General features: G+C 43.0%; 1 protein-coding gene across 3 annotated transcripts in view; it reads left to right on the forward strand.

Annotated features, from left to right (window-relative positions):
* The window catches only part of MCCC2 (methylcrotonyl-CoA carboxylase subunit 2), a 65,109-nt gene extending 62,460 nt beyond the window's left edge, over positions 1-2,649 (forward strand). For all 3 annotated transcript variants that reach the window (XM_026498819.4, XM_057307438.1, XM_057307439.1), the window contains one exon: positions 382-2,649. In XM_026498819.4, coding sequence (XP_026354604.1) covers positions 382-499 — 118 coding nt within the window. In that variant the 3' untranslated portion in view covers positions 500-2,649. The remainder of the gene's footprint in view (positions 1-381) is intronic.
* Positions 2,650-21,745: the final 19,096 nt, after the last annotated feature.

The following is a 21,745-nucleotide window of genomic DNA, read 5'->3' on the forward strand; positions in this document are numbered from 1 at the left end:
TCCATGTTAGTAATAGGAACACATCAACTTGTACATTTGGATGGGCAGAAGAGGAACAGGAAACCTTTTCCTGAAATACATAAAAATATTTTAAAATCAAGGATTACTCTGAGGTTTCTTGAAGCAGTTCCCAAAGCCATAAGCTCACTCCGACATTCTGTGAGGGCTGGGGATGAAAGTCCTGTCATTTTTCTTTCTCTCTTTCCCCCTCCTTTGAAGGTGGTTTCAGTTATGAGAATGTTCTGAGAATGTTGTACACAGAAGCTCATCAGTAGATCCCTCTAAGACCTGAAGAAAAGCCTCAGTGTTTCTGGACATAAATTGTGTAAATGGTAGTTTGGTGATGGATTCCTAATAACTTACGTTTTGTTCTTTTATCAGGCTGTGGGATGATGGGATTATTGATCCAGTGGACACCAGACTGGTCCTGGGTCTCAGTCTTAGTGCGGCCCTCAACGCACCAATCCCGAAGACTGACTTTGGCATCTTGAGGATGTAACTGGAATACAAGGCATCTTCCATGGGACGTGTACCAAAAATTAATGTAGCTTTAAAATTTTAGACTTTTCCAACATGTGGCTATTATAGTAAAATTGTTGTCTCAACACAGTGCATTGTACTTTTCTACCTTTAAAAAAAAATCAGTGAAGATATTTATTTGATGAACCTCAATTCCTTCCTTGTCCATTTTCTTAGAGAAATTTTTCTGTAGCTCAGTGTTACCACCCATAAAATGAAGAGAATAACTTACACTTAGCCTTTCTAACTCAACGTGTAGTATGAAAAGTTCCATAACCTAGAAATTCCAGGTATGATTGAGATTATTCACAGAAAGTTGTTTTTCCACCGGAATGATTGTTTCGCTTATGCACGATGCTATTTTAACACATGGTTTTTAAAAGCATCTATTACTTTGCTTTTCAGCCACCATTCTCCTCCTTCCTGTAACAGTCAGACTTGCTGCCTGCACTCAGGGCTGTGTTTCCTCCCCATTCGCTCTTCATCCTACTCCTCATCAGCTTCCACTGCCAACAGCCCCTTCCGAAGTTGACCTCCATGTTGCTGAAACCTGTGGGTTCTTTCCCGATGTTATTGGACTGAATTCTGCAGCATTAAGAGCAGTCGAACACTTGCTCCTAGCAGTGCTATCCTTAGCTTCCTGTAACTCTAGGTTTTCTGCCAACCTCTTTGGCCCTTCTTGTTCCATCTCCTTTGCCAGGCCCTGTTCTTCTCATTTCTCTCCCACTCCCTTCAACATTTGTCCTGATTTTTCATTAGTAAAACATGAATAGATTCCGATTCTAAAAGATACAAAAATAACATGAAAGTATCTCCTCATTCTTTTTTAAAAATTGTGGTAAATATATATATAACATAAAATACCTTTTTTTAATGTAATTTTTATTTTGTTGTATTAGTCACCATACAGTACATCCTTAGTTTTGATGTAATGTTCCATGATTCATTAGTTGCGTATAACACCCAGTGCACCAAGCAATACGTGCCCTCCTTACTACCCATCACCAGCCTATCCCAATCCCGCACCCCCTCTCCCCTCTGAAGCCCTCACATTTTAACCGTGTTTAGCTGCACAGACCTGTGGCATGAAGTCCATTCAACGGTTGTGCACCCATCACCACCATCCAGCTCCAGAACTTTTCATCATTCCAAACTGAAACTCTGTTACGAAATAGTGACTCCCCATTCCCTCTCCTCCAGCCCCTGGCCCTCTCCTCATTCCTAAATGTATGTGTTTCTCATGGTTTGGTTTATTCTTGGTGGGTCATTTCAGCCCTTGTGTATGGCTTCGGTTCCTGGCTGAAGGTGGATGATTCCTGCATCAAGACTGTTCTCTCTGAGCTCCAGACCTATGTATCTAACAGGTCTCCTGGATGTCTGCACTGATGGTCTTACAGGAACCTCAGATTCAGTTGTCAAGGTCTATTGATTTTGCTTCCTATCTCTTGAATTCCCCATTATTTCTGTCTCTCACCACCACGGGCTTTAGAAGTGGGCTACCTGCATCCAGTCTTAGCTAGTACTGCGTCTCCATCACCGTGAGGTGAAGATGGCCGTTCTCACTGTGCATCTGGTCATGCTGTTCCCTTGCTCAAATGTCTCACTGGTTCCCTGTAGAAGTGCCAGACCCCTCATGCTCTCCAGGACTGTGATCATCACATCCCCTCTTCTGTCTCATCTCTGACTCTTCCTCGTGCTCGGTGCTCCAGCTGTTCTAGATTTCTCGTTCCTTGAACCTACAGAGTCCTTGCCACCTTAGGGTCCACCGCCCAAGGTTCCCTCTGCCTGTACCAGTCTCCTTTCCCTTAAGCATTTACCTTTTTGTCTCTGTGACTTCTCTAGGCTGGGTTAGACACTATGTGCTCTTGTAAAGCACCAGCTACTTTTGCTGTCTTACATATTTTTTCTTTAATATTGCCTTCCTGCTAGAATGTAAGCTCCCTGAGAGCAAGGATATTCTGTTTAGCCTGCATCTCCAGTCCCTAGCACTTACAGGTGCTTATGTATTTGTTGAATGAATGAGAAATCCGTATTTTAGCTGATGTTTTCAGACCACATTACAACTAAGTAATTGATTATATGATCTAATACAACTATCCAGTGCTTTCCTAATAAAACTAATATTTCAAACATTGTGTGTGATGTTCAATTTAGGCAGCATTTGTGTATCAGGAATCAGTTTAATTTTTTGAGATGTGTACAGATAAATGCTCACAGTTCAGAGGTAGGCTGCATTTTGAGAAGGATGTTGGACGAGGTCATTGAGAGGACATGACCTCGGCACTGAGAGGACGTCCCCTCCCCTTTCCTTGGAGAGTTCCCCCGCCCACCATTCCTGCCGTGGGAGCTATTTCAAGAACACAGCCTTGAGAGAGTAATGCGGTGTTGAGACCATCTGAAACCAGTTAAGGCTTCTTTGTAAACAAGATTCTGGGCCATGGGCGGGGAGATGACGTCGTGTTGGGGCGGACGCAGAGCACGCGCAGACGTGCATTTCCTCGCTTACCTGCGTGGAGCGGCCCGCCTCCCCCTCCTGTCTCTCCCTTGGCCTCCCTGTCCTGGGACCAGCTTTCGAACCAGCAAAGGGGACATGGTAAGCATTTTAAAATAGTAAATTATATTCAAGTTTTGGTTAAAATTTACGTCCATGTCAGAAAACAAAAATTTTTAAAAATCACGTGTAGGTAATACAGCTTGCTACGAATCATCAAGTCAAAGATGGATGAATTTTTTAGGACTGTTTTTACCTCTAAAGAAACTGTTTTCTCTAAAAAGATCACCGTCATCAATACCACACTTAAAATAGTTAAATTATGTTACGTAGTTTATCCAATAAAAAACTTTGTTTTACCAAAACGGGCAGCGTTTTTCGTCTGCTCCCTCCCAGCTTTACTGAGCCATAACGGACATATCCCAGGTAAGTTGAAGGAGTGCGGTGTGATGTATTGTGAAATGGTTACCATAGTGTGGTTACCTAACACATTCACATCAAGGAACCTTTTTCTTTTTTTTTTTTTTCTTGGTAGGGAGAATATTTTTGTTTTTCTACATTTCAGTTCTTTTAAATGAGAATTGCAGCCAGGATAATAGGAGTAAATTAGACTTTCAAGAAGTATGCAGCTAGTTAATCTAAATTAGCACTTTGGGTACTTACAGAATAAAAGAGACAAAATTACTTGTATTTTTCAGTTTTCAAGAAAAAATTTCAATTTAGAATTTGTCGAAATATTTTTTACACTACCAGAAGATGTTGAATGTACAAGTAGAAAAATTATCATTTGCCAGATGTGCATGGTTATGTGTAAGGCACAAACAGAGAGACTGGTATGACCTTTACGGGGGTAGGGAACGGCAGGTTTTTCAATGATAAGACTTTTCTGGGGGAGAGGTCTCATAGTCCTTGTTGGTTTTGAAATGCGTTTGTTGGTGTCTTGGAATGATGATTGTTGATTATGCTGGCCAAAGCCATTTCTTAGAAATCTTTATTACTCGTTCTGAAATTCAGTATTTAGAAAAACCACAAGAGAATGAGCTAGATAATCATGGTCTCTGGTTATTTATAACATTTCTTTGCAAATGTTAGAAATTACAATCAGTATCTAATAATGACAGGTGTTAATTGTTTTAAAAAAGTACCACCGAACACTTAAAAATATATTTAAAAAAAATTTAACGTGCCTCAAATTCTCTAGTATATGGAATCGGATGAAATGCTAAGGATAAAGTTGTTCTTGGAGCTAAGTGAAATTTCTATCTACTTTTGAACTTGCTAGGCAAATGTGTACCCAGGTGAGGTTTGTAATCAAGCTAATGGATGATCCGGTCTGGGATCCTTGAGAGGCAACAGGTGTGAGCAGACTGGGACCTGTGGTTGCTCTCTCTAGTTCATTATCACGGAGTATTGGTGGACGTCAGGTTTTAATACCTCTTAGAAGCCACGCTTCCAGACACCTGCTGCGTAACGTTTTCATGGCTTAAAACAATACAAGTTTATTCTGTTCTAGTTGTGGAGGTCAGAAGTCTAGACTCAAGGTTTTGGCAAGGCTGTGTTCACTCTGGAGGCTTTGAGAGAAAAATCCATTTCCTTGTCTTTCTCAGCTTCTAAGAGGAAAATCCATTTCCTTGTCTTTCTCCTGCCTGCCTTGTGACATTGGTTACGGATTTCAGTATTATAGCAAAACACATGTTAGCAATCTAGAGAGCCACTTAATCGGCTCAGGAGGAGAGGTTACGACAGGGCAGGGGCAATTTTATTTTCTGTAGCACCCAGCATTTCAGTGTGTCTGGCTGCTTTTCCTTTTGCAAAGGTGACCCAAATCAGAGGTTTGTGCTACCCCTTAGGTTAAAAGAGGGAAGTGTTGGGGCGCCTGGGTGGCTCAGTTGGTTAAGCTTCTGACTCTAGATTTCATCTCCCATCATGATCTCAAGGTCTTCAGATCAAGTCCTGCATGGAGTCTGCTTAAGAGTCTCTCTCTCAGTACATAAATAAATAAATAATAAATAAATAAATAAAATCTTTTAAAAAAGTGTCTGAGGGAGAACAAAGTCTTAGAAGATTGTGATAACACTGGACTGAAGAGAAAGCATGACCAGAACTACTTGTTAGAAGTAAAGTGGAGAAATAAAAAATTTAATGTGTAATTCAGCAAGTGTTAGTTGTAAGACATGAACAGGTACAGTTGGGGAATGCTTGGGCTACTTTCAAGAGGTTTCTGTAGGAAGCGTACATTTTTCAATAGCTACATTGTACTTCTATGTTCTAAGATAATTAAAAATGTTTGTTTTAAAATTATTTATAATTTAAAATCCAACAGTGTTTTTAAAGGAAACTTAGAGATAGTAAAGAAAGTGAAAATTCTCCATAATTTTACCACCCAGAGATAGCTGCTGCTGTTACTAATTTCGTGTATAGACTGTACGATTCTTTTTTCTATCTGTGGGGATTTTTTCACAAAGAAGTTACTCTGTTACCTTCATTTTCGCTTACTGTCATGTAAACGGATTGGCATGTTTCCATGCCCCGTGCTACAACAATTGTGATGTTGCCTGATACTACACCGTATGGACGTCCTATTTGATTTAACCAACCCCTGCTGTCGGATATTTAGGTTGTTTCTGGCTTCGCACTAGTATAGCTAAAGCTGCAGTGAATATCTCATAGTGTCTTTATGTAACTGATTATTAGTACAAATTCCTAGAAGTGAGATTCTTGGATTGAAGTGTAGACTTTTAAGACCCACTGCTAAATTCTGTTCTATAAACCCATATATATATATATTTTTAAAGATTTTATTTATTTGACAGAGATAGAGACAGCCAGCGAGAGAGGGAACACAAGCAGGGGGAGTGGGAGAGGAAGAAGCAGGCTCCCAGCGGAGCCTGATGTGGGGCTCGATCCCAGAACGCCGGGATCACGCCCTGAGCCAAAGGCAGACGCTTACGACTGTGCCACCCAGGCGCCCCTATAAACCCATATTTATGGTACAAGCCTTGCCGCGTGTAACGAGGACTCTGGTGCCTTCAGATGCTGCAGTAGCTTCGAGTAGAATTTAATTGTTTAGGAGACTAAGTGTTTATGTTAATTTTTAGAAGTTGTATCTAGGTAACAATGTCACGTTAGTAAGTTGTGACGACTCAGCATAAATGCGTGGGTGGCATCATGGTTGTGGAAGGGCTGGGAAAAGATGGGGAGAAGGCCAGTTAACCCCTAGTGCTGCTACCAAAAAGCTATGTGAACTTGAGGAAGATGGGTGGGCACCAAATTCAGCCTCTCTGCTCTGGCAGTTGTTTCCTTCTCTCTGTCCGGTTAGTCAAAGTTTTTTTTCCACTTCCCCTGATCCCCTTTATTTCTGCTACTTACGGGGGCAAGTGGCCTGTGAAGGGTGAGGGTTGGAGGCAGGGAAAGGTCTTTGAAGGTGGGGATTTAATAGAGAACTTCAAGAGAAATCACGACTAGACCTACTTTTTTTTTTTTTTTTTTTTTAAGATTTTGTCAGAGAGAGAGAGCGCGCATGAGCAGGAAGCATGAGCAGGGAGGAGGGGCAGAGGGAGTAGCAGATTCCCCACTGAGCAGGAAGCCTGATGTGGGGCTCGATCCCTGGGATCATGACCTGAGCCAAAGTCCGTTGCTTAACCAACTGAACCACCCGGGCGTCCCATGACAGACCTACTTGTTGGAAGTCAGTTGGAGGAAAAAATAGGGCATGCTGAGAATGATTATTATTATTATTAAACGTTGTATTTATTTGAGAGAGTGAGCAAGAGAGAGCATGAGCAGAGGAAGGGCAGTGGGAAAGGGAGAAGCAGATTCCCGGCTGAGCAGGGAGCCCCACGTGGGGCTCTATCCCAAGATTCTGGAATCATGACCTGAGCCAGAGGCAGACACTTTACCAACTGAGCAACCCAGGCACCCCCATTAATATTAATAGTAACAATAATAATCAAGTTATTCTTCTGCACGTATAGGCACAGCTGGTTTGCTGAGACTGCAGTGGAGACCGCTTGTCAGGTGGTTGTGTTCTTGAGCTCTGTCAGAGTTTTTTTTTTTTTTTTTCAAATGAACAAACATTTACTGAAGGTCTGTGGTGTGTCTGGCTTTGGGATAGAATATAGAATAAATAGGGCGGTTAACACTTAGACAAACAAGTCCAGCACGGCCCCTTCCTTGTGTAGCCATGGGTCAATGACTTGGTGGGTATTTTCACCTGCTCAGTCCCCCTCCCTTGTCTCTCAGTAAGTGCCTTCTCCTCCTTCTCGGGGAACTACCCCTGTCCTGTTGTGTGCAGTCTGCAGTGTCGAGCAAAGAGCCCTGGTCCCTAGCGGAGAGCTGCGCCCTTCGCAGAGGCTTGGCCGAGCGGACTTAAGCCGTTTGATTCTCGAGCAGAGGGAGACACATGGAAGACAGCCAGCCCTGAGTTGTTCTGTGGACCGTCAGAGGCTGCTCGTTCAGTCTTGCTCTGCGTCCCTGGCACCCCCCTGGTTACTAAGGCTCCGGTGTGAGGTGTCCTGGCATCTTGTACTCTTCCAGCGATCTTTGTAAGATAAACTTGCCAGAGTCAGGCTCCAGTGCTTGTAGCAACAAATACTAACTCCTATCATGTTCTGCAAGATCAAGGGTAAAATAAGTTCCTCTCTATTTTCAACGGTGATGAAAGCTTTACGGCCAGCATTTTAAAGACTTTTCAGAAATGAAACCAATGGGACTTTGAAATTAAGTGAAGAATATCAGGTACACTGAAAAGTAAGTGGAGGGCGTTGCCTCTCAAAGAAGCGGCACATTCCAAGGAAGGATGTGCCTTCCCAGCGCAAGGATGACTTGAGCAGTAAAACTGCTACAAGGGAAGCTCAACTTATGCAAGCAACCTTTTGATCACTGAAATGTGTCACTGAGCAAGATTTTAGCTTACTTTTAATGGAAATCTGGCTAAAAATCTGACAGTCTTGTGCTTGGCTGAGGAGCCAATGGGGCGAAGCTCCCATCTGTGGGATTATGACTGAACGCCTCTAAATCAGAATCCCGCCCAGGCGGAAGGACACGGCGGCGTCTCGGTTGGCCTCGGTTGGCCTCGGTTGGCCTTGGATAGCAGGTCCCCCGCCAGCCCGGCCGGCGGGCCGGTGCGCGCGTCGGGACCGGGTCCAGTGCGGAGAGCCCCTAGTCCCGGGAAACGGGGCGCCCCGGAAAGGGGCCGCCCCCTCGCCGGTCACGCAACACACGTTCGTGGGGAACCTGGTGCTAAACCATTCGTAGACGACCTGCTTCTGGGTCGGGTTTCGTACGTAGCAGAGCAGCTCCCTCGCTGCGATCTATTGAAAGTCGGCCCTCGACACAAGGGTTTGTGTAAAATAAAAAATTAAAAAAAAAAAAATCTGACAGTTTTCCATTGGGGATAAGGTAAAAACAGCTGTTCCAAGAGCCAGAAGGCTGAACCGAGGGGTTTCTTGGGTAGCTTTGTGATCTGTTGGGTAGCCGCCTTCTCCCAGGAGTGCAAGACAGTGTCCGTAATCCCGTGTGAAATGCTGACAATTGGCTTGCGTTGTGGACGTTTGCAAGTACTCGAGGCTCCCGTTCTTATTTTGGAGCTACTGGCATTTTCACTTATGCTTTGTCTTGATGTTGATGTGGCCTGTCTCTAACCCTCTCTGCCCGCCATGAGGGAAATAGAAAAGAACCAGCGGATCAAATTCTAGACCAGAGCACTCTAAGTAGGAGCAAGGCAGGTTTCGAACTGCGTCATAATTTAGATCCATAGTAGAACGGATTTAGTATTCACGGTTAGAGAGCTAGAATGGCTTCCTGCACACCGAGCTCCATTTGGAAGCAAGGGATTTGGGCTCTAGTTCAGATGGTGGTACTGACTACTTGTCTCATCTCCGGCTGGTCTTTCTTTGTCTCATCACAGCGGGGGACTTGACTGAGTTTTCTACCCTGGCTTCACATTAGAATTAGCGGAAGAGGTTTAAAAAAAATGGTTGAATCAGAATCTTTGTGGAGTGATGGGGTATTCTTTAAAGTTCCCCATCACTGCTCTAGAACAATGGTTCTCAAATGGCTCTAGATGGTCTTGCTCAGGGTGGGATGAATTGTCTGAACTTCTTGGTCACTGGTTCGCAAACAAGGCTGAACATTAGAATCACCGAAGGAACTCGGGCTACAAGAAAATCCTGATGCCCACACTGGACTCCACATAACTAAATCAGACTCTCGGCTTAGGATGCAGGTGTCAGTAATTTTTAAACCTCCTGTAAGTGAGTCCAGTGCGCAAAGCTGGGGGTCACTTCACAGCGTGAGGAGGCTATAGCAGGGGATTTTAAAATGGAGCAACTGTTCATTTCCACGCTCTTGTCTGGATTTAAACTCTTGAAGTTTAGGTTGTATAAACATTTTTTTAAAGCTACATTTCACAGTCCCGGTGAAGATTTGCCTTATTTTGGCTTCTGTATGTGCCTCATTTTAGATTAGCTGCTGAAAGTCCTTAAACAGAAGTTTCTAATGAGATTTATCCAAGGTGATGGAAAGCAATGAGATCAGAGCAAAAACAGTCACAGAAGCAGAAGCAGGAAAATTATTTTTACGTAATGGGTGGTAACAGCAGCTGACATTTTGCTTCCACGGAATTGTTTCCTGAATCATCTCTTTATGCCCTGGTGCCTTTGCCGTAACTTCTCAGTGGATTAAACAGAGCATTCAGGTCTCTGAGGACTTGTCAGTTCCTCAGTCCCAACCAAGCTTAGCCAGACAAAAAGGGGCATAAATTACCAATGTGGATGGTTGATAACGAGATTACATTAAAAACATTTTTGCTATTGTGGCAAAATAGAACATACAAATTTCCATTTTACCCATTCCTAGGTATACAGTTCAATGACATTAAGTACATTCCCATCGCTGGGCAGCCATCCCCACCACCCAGCTCCAGAACTTACTCACTGTCCCAGACTGAAACTCTGTACCCCTTAAACACTAACTCCACATTCTTCCCTTTCCCCAGCCCCTGGCAACACTACTCTACTTTCTGTCTCTGTGAATTTGTCTGTTCTAGGTATCTTATATACGTGGACTCATAAAATGTGTATCCATTTGTGTCTGGCGTATTTCACTTAGCATAATGTCTTCAAGGTTCATCCAGAGATGATTACTGATGGATGATAATTGTGTCACAATGGAGTCAGGTCCGTAAAGGTATTGGTCCTGTTTCAATTAAACAAGCCTATCTCCCTGGAGCCCTCAGGCGTTCCTGTGGGTGGGCTGAGGTGGTTTGCAATTGGTCCCTTAGCAACCATGTCTTCCTACTTGCTCAGCCTGGAAACGTGGGTGTCCTTGTGACTCTTGGCCCTTCTTTACCCTAACATGCAATTGCCCAATACATTTTATTGTTTCTAACTCTCAGAGAGCTCCCTAAATCCTTCTCCTTTATCACTGAACCAGTCTTAGCTCAGACCTCCATCTATTCTCGCTTGGAGGAGTATCTAGCCAGTCTCCTAGCTGGTATCCCTGCCATCAGCCATTATTTCATTAATTCATTCAACAGGTATTCTATTACACGAACGTTTCTTGTCAGCATTGAGCTGGCCCCTTAGGTTACAAAGTCTATCACAGCCATTTGAGCCATTTGTCTACAGTAAATCTGATGATACCCAAGCATATCTGATTCTAGGGTCTAACTTTTCTCAGTCCATTCATTGCTTTCCAATAAAGGATGAAATAAAGATTCAGAACCTATGGCAGGTGAAATCAAGGGTTCAGAGCAACAAATGGAATTTTAAGAGGAAAAAGTACAGAGTCTTACATCTACATTCAAGAAAATAGCTTATGTACGGAACTAGGGAAACCTGACTTTGAAATAGCGCCTATGGGTGGGGTGGGGAAGACACTGGAATTTTGGTTATCAGCAAGCTTGATACAGGCTCACTGCGATGAGACTATCTTACAAGAGCTTGCCATGTTTTAGGCTGCACTAATTAAAATAGTATATTCTGATCATGGGCCAGACTAAGGCATATACTTTGGCCTGATCCCCCTCTTCAAGTCTATGAAGACAAGCTGCACTCCATGAAGAATAGGAAGAAACGAGAGGGTGTGTGGGGCATTGGTTCTGAGCCCTGAGGTCTGGGCCTTGGCTCTACTTGGGAAGTATGTAAAAGACACAGATTCCTGGGATCCACTCTTGGATGTTTTCAAGTCATTCTAACGCACATCTTAGGCTGGGTTCCGCTCAGATGGGAGACCCGCACAGCGTGATCTAGGAAATACTGGAGGAAGTGGGTATTTAGCTTTGAGAGGATTATGGGTAGATGAAATAGGTGTTTGTAAAATTTGAAGGGTTGTTATTTGTAAATTGAAGTGGCAGACTGAGGGGAAGGTGTAGAATGATGAGGGACGCTTTCGTAATTACTAATAATGGGAACAGTGTGGTTATGGACCTGCTAGCCCAGAAAAGATGAGAGAGGAGCCCAGGTGTCAGGGACACTGTGCGCCAACACTTCCAACGTCAGTGTGCCTGTGAAGCACCTGGGGGTCCTATTCAGATGCAGATGCTCGTCTAGTAGGTTTCGGGTAGGGCCTGAGATTCCGCATTTCTAATAGGCTTGCACGGATGCCAGTGCTTCTGGTCTGTGGACCACACTTGCGCAGAGGCTGCAGGCGATCCTGGCACGGGTTGGCCAGATGACCTAGATGGTCTCCAGGTCCAAGTGGGTCTTCAGCAAAGGTTAATCCGTTGATGAAAGAGAAAACAAGTTACCAGAGCTACACTGGAATCCTTCAGAGCTCATCATGTGGAACATGCTTTCATTTCTTTAGTTAATTCTTAGATTTTTCTAGAAACGAGGTATTAGAGATGAGTGATCAAGAGCATTAGCTTCAGAATCCCATCAGCTTAGGTTTATGTCTTGCTTTCCCCATTCGTCGGATCAAAAGGGGGCAAATAACAACCTATCTGCACCTCATTTTTCTCATTTCTAATAACCTCTCACTGGGAGTTTATGAGCATTTAATGTATGTAAAGTGCTTAATGGAGAGCACGTACTTGATAGGTGCTGTCCGTGATTGTGTTCATCAATTTACTCATTTAAGCTTGCACTGGTACCCTTCCAACAACTCTTGTATCTTTGGAGGATTCCTGAGATTTCTGCAAATGTCATAGAGCCTACCAGTGAGCCCTCCCAGTGCCGGCGTTCTCTCCAGATTTTGGTGAGATTACTGGAAATACTTCTTTTGTGAGTCTCAGGTCTTTTCTCTTGGCATTTTTTCTTTTTCTTTTCTTTTAAGATTTTCTTTTAATTCAAGTTAATTAACATAATGTAGTATTAGTTTCAGGGGTAGAGTTCAGTGATTCATCAGTTGCATATAACACCCAGTGCTCATTATATCATGTGCCCTCCTTAATGCCCATCACTCACTTATCCCTTCCCCCCCACAATCTCCCACCAGCAACCCTCAGTTTGTTCCCTAAAGATAAGTGTCTCTTCCGTTTTGCCCCCCTCTCAGTTTTCATCTTATTTTATTTTTCCTTCCCTTCCCCTTTATTTATCTGTTTCATTTCTTAAATTCCACATGAGTGAAATCTTATGGTATTTGTCTTTCTCTGACTGAATTCATTTAGTGTAGTAGATTCTAGTTCTATCCATGTCATTGCAAATGGCAAGATTTCATTTTTTATGGCTGCATAATATTCCATTGCATATATACACCACATCTTCTTTATTCATCTGTAGATGGACATCTGGACTCTTTCCGTGGTTTGGCTGTTGTGGACATTGCTGCTATAAACATTGGGGTGCATGTGCCCTTCAAATCACTATTTTTGTATCAATTTTGGATACAATTGCTGGGTCATAGGATAGTTTTATTTTTGACCTTTTGAGGACCCTCTGTACTGTTCCAGAATGGCTGCACCAGTTTGCATTCCCACCAGCAGTGTAAGAGTGTTCCCCTTTCTTTCCATCATCGCCAACATTTGTTTCCTGAGTTAATTTGAGCCATTCTCCCCAATATGAGGTGGTATCTCATTGTGGTTTTGATTTGTATTTCCCTGATGCCGAGTGATGTTTAGCATCTTTTCATGTGTCTGTTGGCCATTTTTTATGTCATCTTTGGAGAAATGTCTGTTCATGTCTTCTGTCCATTTCTTAACTGGATTTTTAATTTTTTGGGTGTTAAGTTGGATAAGTACTTTATAGATTTTGGATACTAGCCCTTTATCTGATATGTCATTTGCAAATATCTTCTCCCATTCTGTAGATTGCCATACAGTTCTGTTGACTGTTTCACTTGCTGTGGAAAAGCTTTTTATCCTGATGAAGTCCCAGTAGTTCATTTTTGCTTTTGTTTCCCTTGCCTTTGGAGGCGTGTCTAGAAAGACGTTGCTGTGACCTAGGTCAAAGAGATTGCTGCCTGTGTTCTCCTCTAGGATTTTGATGGATTCCCATCTCATATTTAGGGCTTTCATCCATTTTGAGTTTATTTTTGTGTATGCTTTAAGAAACTGGTTCAGTTTCATTTTACTCCATGTTGCTGTCCAATTTTTCCAGCACCATTTGTTGAACAGACTGTCTTTTTTCCATTGGATATTCTTTCCTGCTGTGTCTAAGATTAGTTGACCTGACTTTTTTCTCCCTTACCCTCACCACCCCAAATCAGGAGCTAAATATTTTCTCTACTTCTTTTGACCAAAATTTTAATTTAATATAATTTGATTTCTTGACCCCAGAAGTCTGAAAATTGTTCAATTTAGATGTTATAATGGATGCTACTGGTTATCTGTCCAGCATCTGTTCCCTAGTCGTCTCTCCTACAGAACTCTAATTTTTTTGTTCTTCAGTTATTCATACTTAGAAATGCATCCACATGCTTCAGGGAAACCAATCAGCCCACAGCTGTGGGTGGGCCTGTCTGGTTTAAAGGGTTTCTTGTTCTCTTTCCCAGGGATGAGCCCAGGGGTTTAGATAGGAGGAAATCTGTTGAAGGGTGTTTCTAGCAGATACTTCTTTGTCCCAGGGAAAAGCCAGAGCATTTGATCTCTTAGTTGTTCTGGATCTTGTCATGTGGGGATGAGACTCTGGATCTGTGGAGCCTTGTTGCTGTCCATCAGGGGATGAAGCTGACACTGAAGGTGCCAGGGCACCATGAAAGGATCTGGGTCCTTGACGTCATTGAGCCACAGAACCACAATTTTGAAGCTGTTCCTTCCTCCCTTCATTCATACATTCTACATAAACATGTGGAATAAAAAACAGGGAGGGGGCGCCTGGGTGGCTCAGATGGTTAAGCATCTGCCTTTGGCTCAGGTCATGATTCCACCGTCCTGGGATCGAGGCCTGTGTCGGGTTCCCTGCTCAGCGGGGAGTCTGCTTCTCCCTCTTCCTCTACTGCTTGTGCTCTCTTGCTCTCTCTGTCAAATAAATAAAATCTTAAAAAAAAATTAACAGGGACTATTTTTAAATAGGAATTGCAAATTCAGGATCATTTCAAAGACTGAGTATGTTAAACTTTGATTACCTCCCTTGCAAGTCTCACCTGTGCATGCCAGCAGGGAAGTGGGCATGGAGGTGCCTGCATGGTGCCAGACGAGACTCGTGCTGGCCATTCAGACCCTATCACATGGCTCTTAACCCCCAGGTGTCTGTCCTGACTCTTTGGTTCATAGTGGAAGTTTCTCTCCTTGATTCACCTGGATTGGGCCTCCGCATAGTCTGGGGCCATATGCAGGTGTTTATATCCCAAGGTGATAGAGATACCTGGTGGAATAATGAATAGAAGACAAGGCCTGTATTAGTGTGCTGTCTGCTTGGGGGAGGGAATAGCTTATACAGCCTCGCTGCTGGAGCTTGAATTGTAGGTGAACTAGATTCTGAACTGTGCTGCTATGGGAACCATGAGCACGCAAGTTGCCCTCTGACCAGTCTCCAGACAACCCTGTGCCGCATCCCTCCTGTAGACCTCTGATATATGCTTAAGTCTTTTCCAGTTTTATAGCTATAGTTGGCCCAAAAAAATGTGTATATTGAATGTGTACAACATGTTTTGATAAATGTGTACGCTGTTGAGATGATTACCAATATCAAGCTAATACCTCACCTAGTGATTTTTTTTCCTTTCTTTTGCAGGTGGTGAGAGACTTAAGACTTACTCTGTTAGTAATTTTCAGGACTAAAGCATGTCATTATTAACTATGGTTGCAATGCTATACATGAGGTCTGCAGAGTCTGTGTATTTGTCACTGAAAGTCTGTGCCCTTTGACCAATGTCTACCCATTTCCCTGACACCCCTTAGGCCCTGGTAATCACCATTCTCCTGTTTCTACGAGTTCAACTTTTTTAGATTCTCCATAGGATCTAAAGAGTGCTGTACACTTTTTACATAGCCAACTCCCCATGACATTTTTAAAAAACACTTTCTGGGGTCACCTGGGTGGTTCAATGGGCTTTCTTCAGCTCAGGTCATGATCCCAGGGTCCTAGAACCGAGTCCCTCGTGCAGCAGGGAGTCTGTTTCTCCCTCTCCCTCAGCCCCTCCCGATTACTCATGCATGCTCTCTCTTTCTCTCTCTTTTTCTCAAATAAAAATCTTTAAAAAAACCCCACTTTTTGATCATTCCAGTCTTTGAAGTACTTTTGTTGGTTTCCTATCACTTAGGCTTGAAATTTAAATGTCTTTCCTTGGCATCCCTGAGTGTTCTGGGCCTGGCTTAAGTTTTTTAGAATTAAAAAAAATCAATATTCACAAACGGTTAAAAAAGAAATAGAACGAACAGGCTCATCATGGTCCCTGATTCACATTTGTCATCCATCCCTTACCCACAGAGATAGCCACTTGCAAGTAATTCTGTTTTGTTCTTTTGGTGATATCCCTATGTAAGTGCTTGCATTACAATTTCTTTTCAACTTTAGAAATTGTCTATTTAATTCTTGCTCCAAGAAATCAAAATTTTAGCTTGCTTACATAGCCTCTTCTCTCCTCCATACAGTTTCTCTCCCCTTCTCCCTACAGGTTCATCATCTTTAAAAAATCACAATGCTATGAAATCTGAGGACTTTTTTGTTTTGTTTTTGAAAGTTTGTTGTCAAAATCCGTTTGGTGGCAAATTAATTCTCTAAACTATCTCATGTATGGTTAACTGTGATGAAGCATTCACTGAAGCAAATACCTTTGGGGAACGGGTGGCTGTTATACTTGAACACGGTGGCAGCATTGGTGACAAAAAGGACGGTAGCCTGGGATGGACTCTCCTGGGTACGTTGGATCACACAGAGAAAGAAAATGACAAGATGGGATGTTTCATTTCTAAGCTCTAGTTACAGAGAACCAGAGAGCTTTTGCGGTAGCCATAAAATAATTTATTTCTTATAGCTACAGAGCCAATCTTGCTGAAAATGAAACTCAAACTTTCACTGAATTCATAGCCTTGCCATGACTCTCTTGTGAGAGAATATTGAGAAGGAATGGGACCTTAAGTCTTAGAATGGGGACATCCAGTGGGCTTGGACAGAGCTGACAATGTTGAATCCCAATTACTCAGAACTTGCCTCGGTGGTGGAAGAAGGCTATTTTTCTTCATCTGAGTAGACTAGCCTCTGGCTTGAAGACTAATCATCTTAGTTGGGGAAATTGCCTTATAAGAGGACGCCTATTGTCCTCAAGACTCACTCTAGTCTCCTCTTGTTGTCACTAGACCCATAATGGGGGGGAGAAGCACAAAATGCAGCAGTAAAAAGCGAGGGAGGAAATGGCTAATACTGCAGGGGAGTACAGCCCCTGGTACCGTATGCAGATACTGGCTTGGAAAATGTTTTTCACTCTTTACCAATTTGTAAGTATCACCAGAAGCAGTTTGCTTTTATCTAGTGCAACCAACAGTATCCAGAAGCAATTTCCTTTTTTTTTTTTTTTTTAAGTAGACTCCATGCCCAGCATGGAGCCCAATGTGAGCTTGAACTCATGACCCTGAGATCAAGACCTGAGCTGAGATCAAGAGTCAGATGCTTAACTGAATGAGCCACCTAGGAGCCCCCATAAACAATTTGCTTTTACCTAGCACAACCAACAGTGTATTTTCAGTCTTGCCTCAGGACTATACCACCTGTTCTGCCCTCTGTCATAACATAAGTCCACAAAAGGTTTGGACATTTTGACATACAAGAGTACAATGGATCAGTATTTTTAGAAAGATTTTATTTATTTGAGAGAGAGAGAGAGAACAGGGGGAAAGGCAGAGGGAGAGGGACAAGGGGACTCCTTGCTGAGCAGAGAGCCTGATGTAGGGTTTCATCCCAGGACCCTGAGATCATGACCTGAGCCAAAGACAAGATGATGAATGAACTGAGCCACCCAGGCTCCCCATTGGATTACTATTTTGATGACTATGTTTATTAGATCTGATGAGCAGGAAGGAACAAATGCTTAAGATGCTTGATGAGACGTAGGTGAACCACAGGGTGGGAGATGCAGCCTATGAACATTGAAAGGTCTGTCTCCCTAGAGAAGTTTGGATGCAGGTCGGAGGTGTCCAGCTGAGGCAGCTCCTGCAAGGTGAAAAATAGATTGCTGTGTCTTTCGTTGTCTACCAATAAAAGGCACAATCCCTGGTAGGCCTTTTTGAATTTGGAAGAGAATATATTTGAAATTCAGTTTTGGTTGGATAATGGAGCAAGAGAAGGGTAGTCCTCTGGCTGCGGAGTCCACCATGCATGGGGGATTGTTTGCTTGGTGAACTGCATTTGAGTTAATCCCCAGTTGATTTTTGCCCCTTGCCGCTCTCCTGCACACATTCTGGTGGCTGAGTATGGAGCCTTTGCAGCACAAGCTGCAGATGCCTGGCACCACAGCCCCGCAACCTGCCTCGGTGTTTGCTCGCAGCTCCACTTCCGGTAGATACCGACAACTTCCGCCCTCGGGTTCCTCTCTGGCTTCGCTTGGCGGCTTCCTGCTGTGCCAGGGTGGCTTTGCTCAGCGTACTGGGCAGCCTGAACGTGCTGGTGACTTAATGCCACAGGGGCAGCCCTCTCCCAGGGAGGGATGGAGTTTTTTTGCTGAATCTTTCAGCTCTGTAGTCTATTCTTCGTCCCCACCGGGATAGAGCCCCAGTGGCCCACAGCAGGAACCTTCGTATTAACCTGCACTTGATGGGCTTTCTCCCTTTCTTTCCCACCTCATTTTGCCTGCTCTGTCATTCTGCTTTTTTGGGATCACCTCCCAAATAAACTCCCTGCACACGAATCTTTGTCTCGGAGTCTGCTCTGGGAAACTCCAAGCTTACCCGGCTGTCAAGGGCTCTGTCCTTGGTAGCAGCCACTCTGTGCAGAGCGTGGCTTCCTCTGCTCCATCAGTCAGCATCCTTTCCAGTGCTTCCATCCTCCGTGAGTTCTTTTGCACATCCACTGACAACCTCCGTGGTTGTCGGTTTCTTCCTTCCGTGCTCCTTCCTCTCATCTTATGGGTATGTGGGGGTGAGGAAGCACTTATCCTGGCTTCCCTGGCCTTCTTCAGCAGAAGTCGGCCTGATGTTTGTACCCGATTTCCTGTTCTGTCATTCACTGGTAACCCTACGGTCCTGGAACCCACAGATCTGTCTGCCTCTTTCTCTCCTTTGCACATGCTGTCCCTCTGCCTGGCATTTTATTCTCCTTGTCTGACTGACAAACTCATTTCTTCCTCAAAGTGTTGTTCAAATGTGAGCTCTCCCATTACATTCCCCCTAATTTCCCCCCTCTCTCTAGTAGAGACACCATCTGTCTCTTTACTTGGTTGTATGTTCTGCAAGGGCTGGGACTATTCATCTTTGTTCACCACTGTATTCCCATTCTTTGGCACAGTATCTAACCTGGCACAAAACAGGTGCTTGATAGCTATATGTTGAGCGAACAGATGAATGAATTCCTTAGGGTAAGAAAGTCAACTTGGCTGGACATGTCCGCTCCTAGAATGGGACCTGGCGCACAGGTGGACCTCTCCAGGGTGGTTATAGGGGAGCTGTCTGTCTCCAACCACCCTTTGGGCAAAACTCTTGCAAGATGAAGATTTGGGGCAGTCAAGGGGAGCGTGTGGGTGCAGCAGATGGATAGTAGGGGTAGGAGCAAGAAGTGAGGTTACTATGTTACGTCCCAGTGTCTGTCTGCCGTCACTTTGATGTTGTTCCTGGAAGGAAGTTAATGTCATGAGATCTTAGTCCCCCATCATTCCTCTACCAACGGGAGATTATGGAGGTGAAGAGCTGGAGCTGAGTCTTGGGCTCGATTGGGGGCAAGTTATTCAAATTCTCTCTGTTTCATTATCTTTTGTTAGTATTAAGTGAATATATAATTGTCTTATATTTATTTATAACATTTTATTTGTTATATGTATGTACTACATAGAGTCACTTAGAGCCCATAGAGGGCACATAGTAAGCCTTAAGTGTCAGACAGTAATAGAATAATTACCACGTGGCTAAGGTAAGATTTTTTTAGGTCAGGTGGCTTGCCCAAAGCCACGAAGGAAGTCTGGGGTGGTAGAGTGATAACTGTATATGTTAAGATTCAAGGACCATTTTTAAAAATCCCAGTTGCCAGAGGCCTGTAGCTACTGGCTTCATCTCCCTGAGCAAGAGGACTTGCCAGAGACACTCAGAGCTATGCCTGTATCCAGGCAGCAGGATGGGATGATTCAGAAGGTCTGTTTGATTTCCGTCACTGGAACTCTGATTCGTATTTGGCATCAACAGCTGAATGTTCCCTAAAGGGCTCATTCAAGCTCAAGTCGCTGTGCTTGTGTGTCTGTGGACATACAGATGCAAAAAGGAACTGAGCCTTAGAAAAATTGATCCCTTGGTATTGGCAATGCCAGCGTAGTTCACTTTGGTTTATCATACATCAAACTTTGTTTTCACATCAAACCTTATTAAAAAGTCAATCTGAACATGTCTCTTTGGTAGCAATAATGTCACAATGGAAATCAGGGTGATTGCTGCCAAAGCTTCGTGATCCAGTCTTCTCTGGTTAGGTCTTGCGTTTGTGAGGAGGATACGTGGGTTTGATTCAGCGCAGTTCTGTCTGTGGACTGTTTGTCTATGTCCAGTTTCTTTAGCGGTTGGCTCAGGTGGATTTGGATGCCTCTCTATTTTGAGTTGAAAGGTAGGACAAAGGCATTAGACCAGAGTTGAATCGTTTAAGGATACTTTTATTTCTGGAAGAGCAGCAGTTGAAAGCAGTGGAGAAGTCTGCCTGCACCTCTCAGTGATGGGCCCTTCCCTCCTTGACGCACCAGTTGTTGTTTTGAATTGTCTGTATGCTGCCATTTACTATTTTTTGTTTTAGTGGTTCTGGGGTTACCGGGCACATCTTTTCGCATTTTCCTACCAGTAACATTAAAGCACTTGACTAAACTAAGATCCCTGTACCAGTTAGTTCCCATTCTCTCCTGCCACCTTTTGTGGTATTGTCATGCCTTTTAGTTTTACATCTGTTTTGAAAACCACAGTACCTTGTTACTCCTTTTGGCTTTAAATTGCAAGATTTTGTTTTTTACATGTCTATAAAAAATAACAGAAAAGTTGTTTACCCACGTATTTACCATCTGATGCTCTTTCCTCCTTTGTGTAGATCTGAGTTTCCATCTGGAATGATTTTCCTTCAGCCACAGAACTTCCTTTAACATGTTTTTTGTTTTTGTTTTTGATTTTTTGTTTTTTTGTCATGTGGGTCTGCTAGCAATAGAGCGTTCCAGCTTTCATTTTTCTGAAAATGTCTTTAACCTTTTTTTTTTCAGGGGGACAATAACTGTTGGATAAATATGTGCATTGAGAGAATAAAAATATGCAACTGTTTAAAATGCAGAAAGAATGTAAAGACATTTGGCCTGTATTAGTGGAAAATAGCAGTTTATGGAGATGGATATTTTTGTATCAAAATTCTGTGTATATTTAATCATAGAAGAACCTTTGAACAATAGACCTGGGAATGTAAACAGTGGCGTATCAGTGAGGTGTCTTCTTTTTGCATATACTGGAATTTTCTGAAGTTGCTAAAATGAACCTGCATCACTTTTACCAAAAGAAAGTAAAATGTGTTTGTTTTAACCTATTTGACTTTTTCCTCCTAAAGGACTCAGAACATTAAAATGCATAGCTTAATAAAATTTGTTTAAAAGTAAATGTCATTTAAACTGTATCTTAATAATACAAATGCTAATAGGTAAGATTAAAGCGTGCTTGTGGATTCTGGGCTTTGCAAATATGAATGATGGGGGAAAATAGGTACCTTTTGTTGGACTCCTGGAAAAACTGAAAGGGTGATGCATTGACTTTGTATACTCATCGAAGCTGAGATCTTTTTAAAGAAATAAAATATTAGAGACTAAGTTCCACCTCTTTCCTCATTCCCACCTCTGCATGACTTGTTTCCCCCCTCTTTCCCTGATGAACCACTTTCAGGAGTTAGGTGTAACTTCTTCCAGTCCACTTAAAGATACTTTCACATGGTATATTTGTGTATTAGTAGCCAATAGTAAGTATTATTATATATGTGCTCTTTAAGTTTCTATAAATGATGTCTTACATAAAATTTTATATCCTTCTCCTTTCCCACTCACATTTTATTTTGACATTTGTCCATTTCGCTTCCAATGGAAGAACAAACAGCAAAATGGATAGGATCACAGCATCTAGAATCAGACTAGCTGGGTTGAATTCCAGTCCTGCCATTACTAGTTGTGTGATGTTGGGCAAATTTCCTGTCTTCTTGGTGCCTTAATTTC

The sequence above is a fragment of the Ursus arctos genome, unplaced genomic scaffold, assembly GCF_023065955.2.
Source record: "Ursus arctos isolate Adak ecotype North America unplaced genomic scaffold, UrsArc2.0 scaffold_5, whole genome shotgun sequence".
In the NCBI taxonomy this organism is placed as follows: Eukaryota; Metazoa; Chordata; class Mammalia; order Carnivora; family Ursidae; genus Ursus; species Ursus arctos.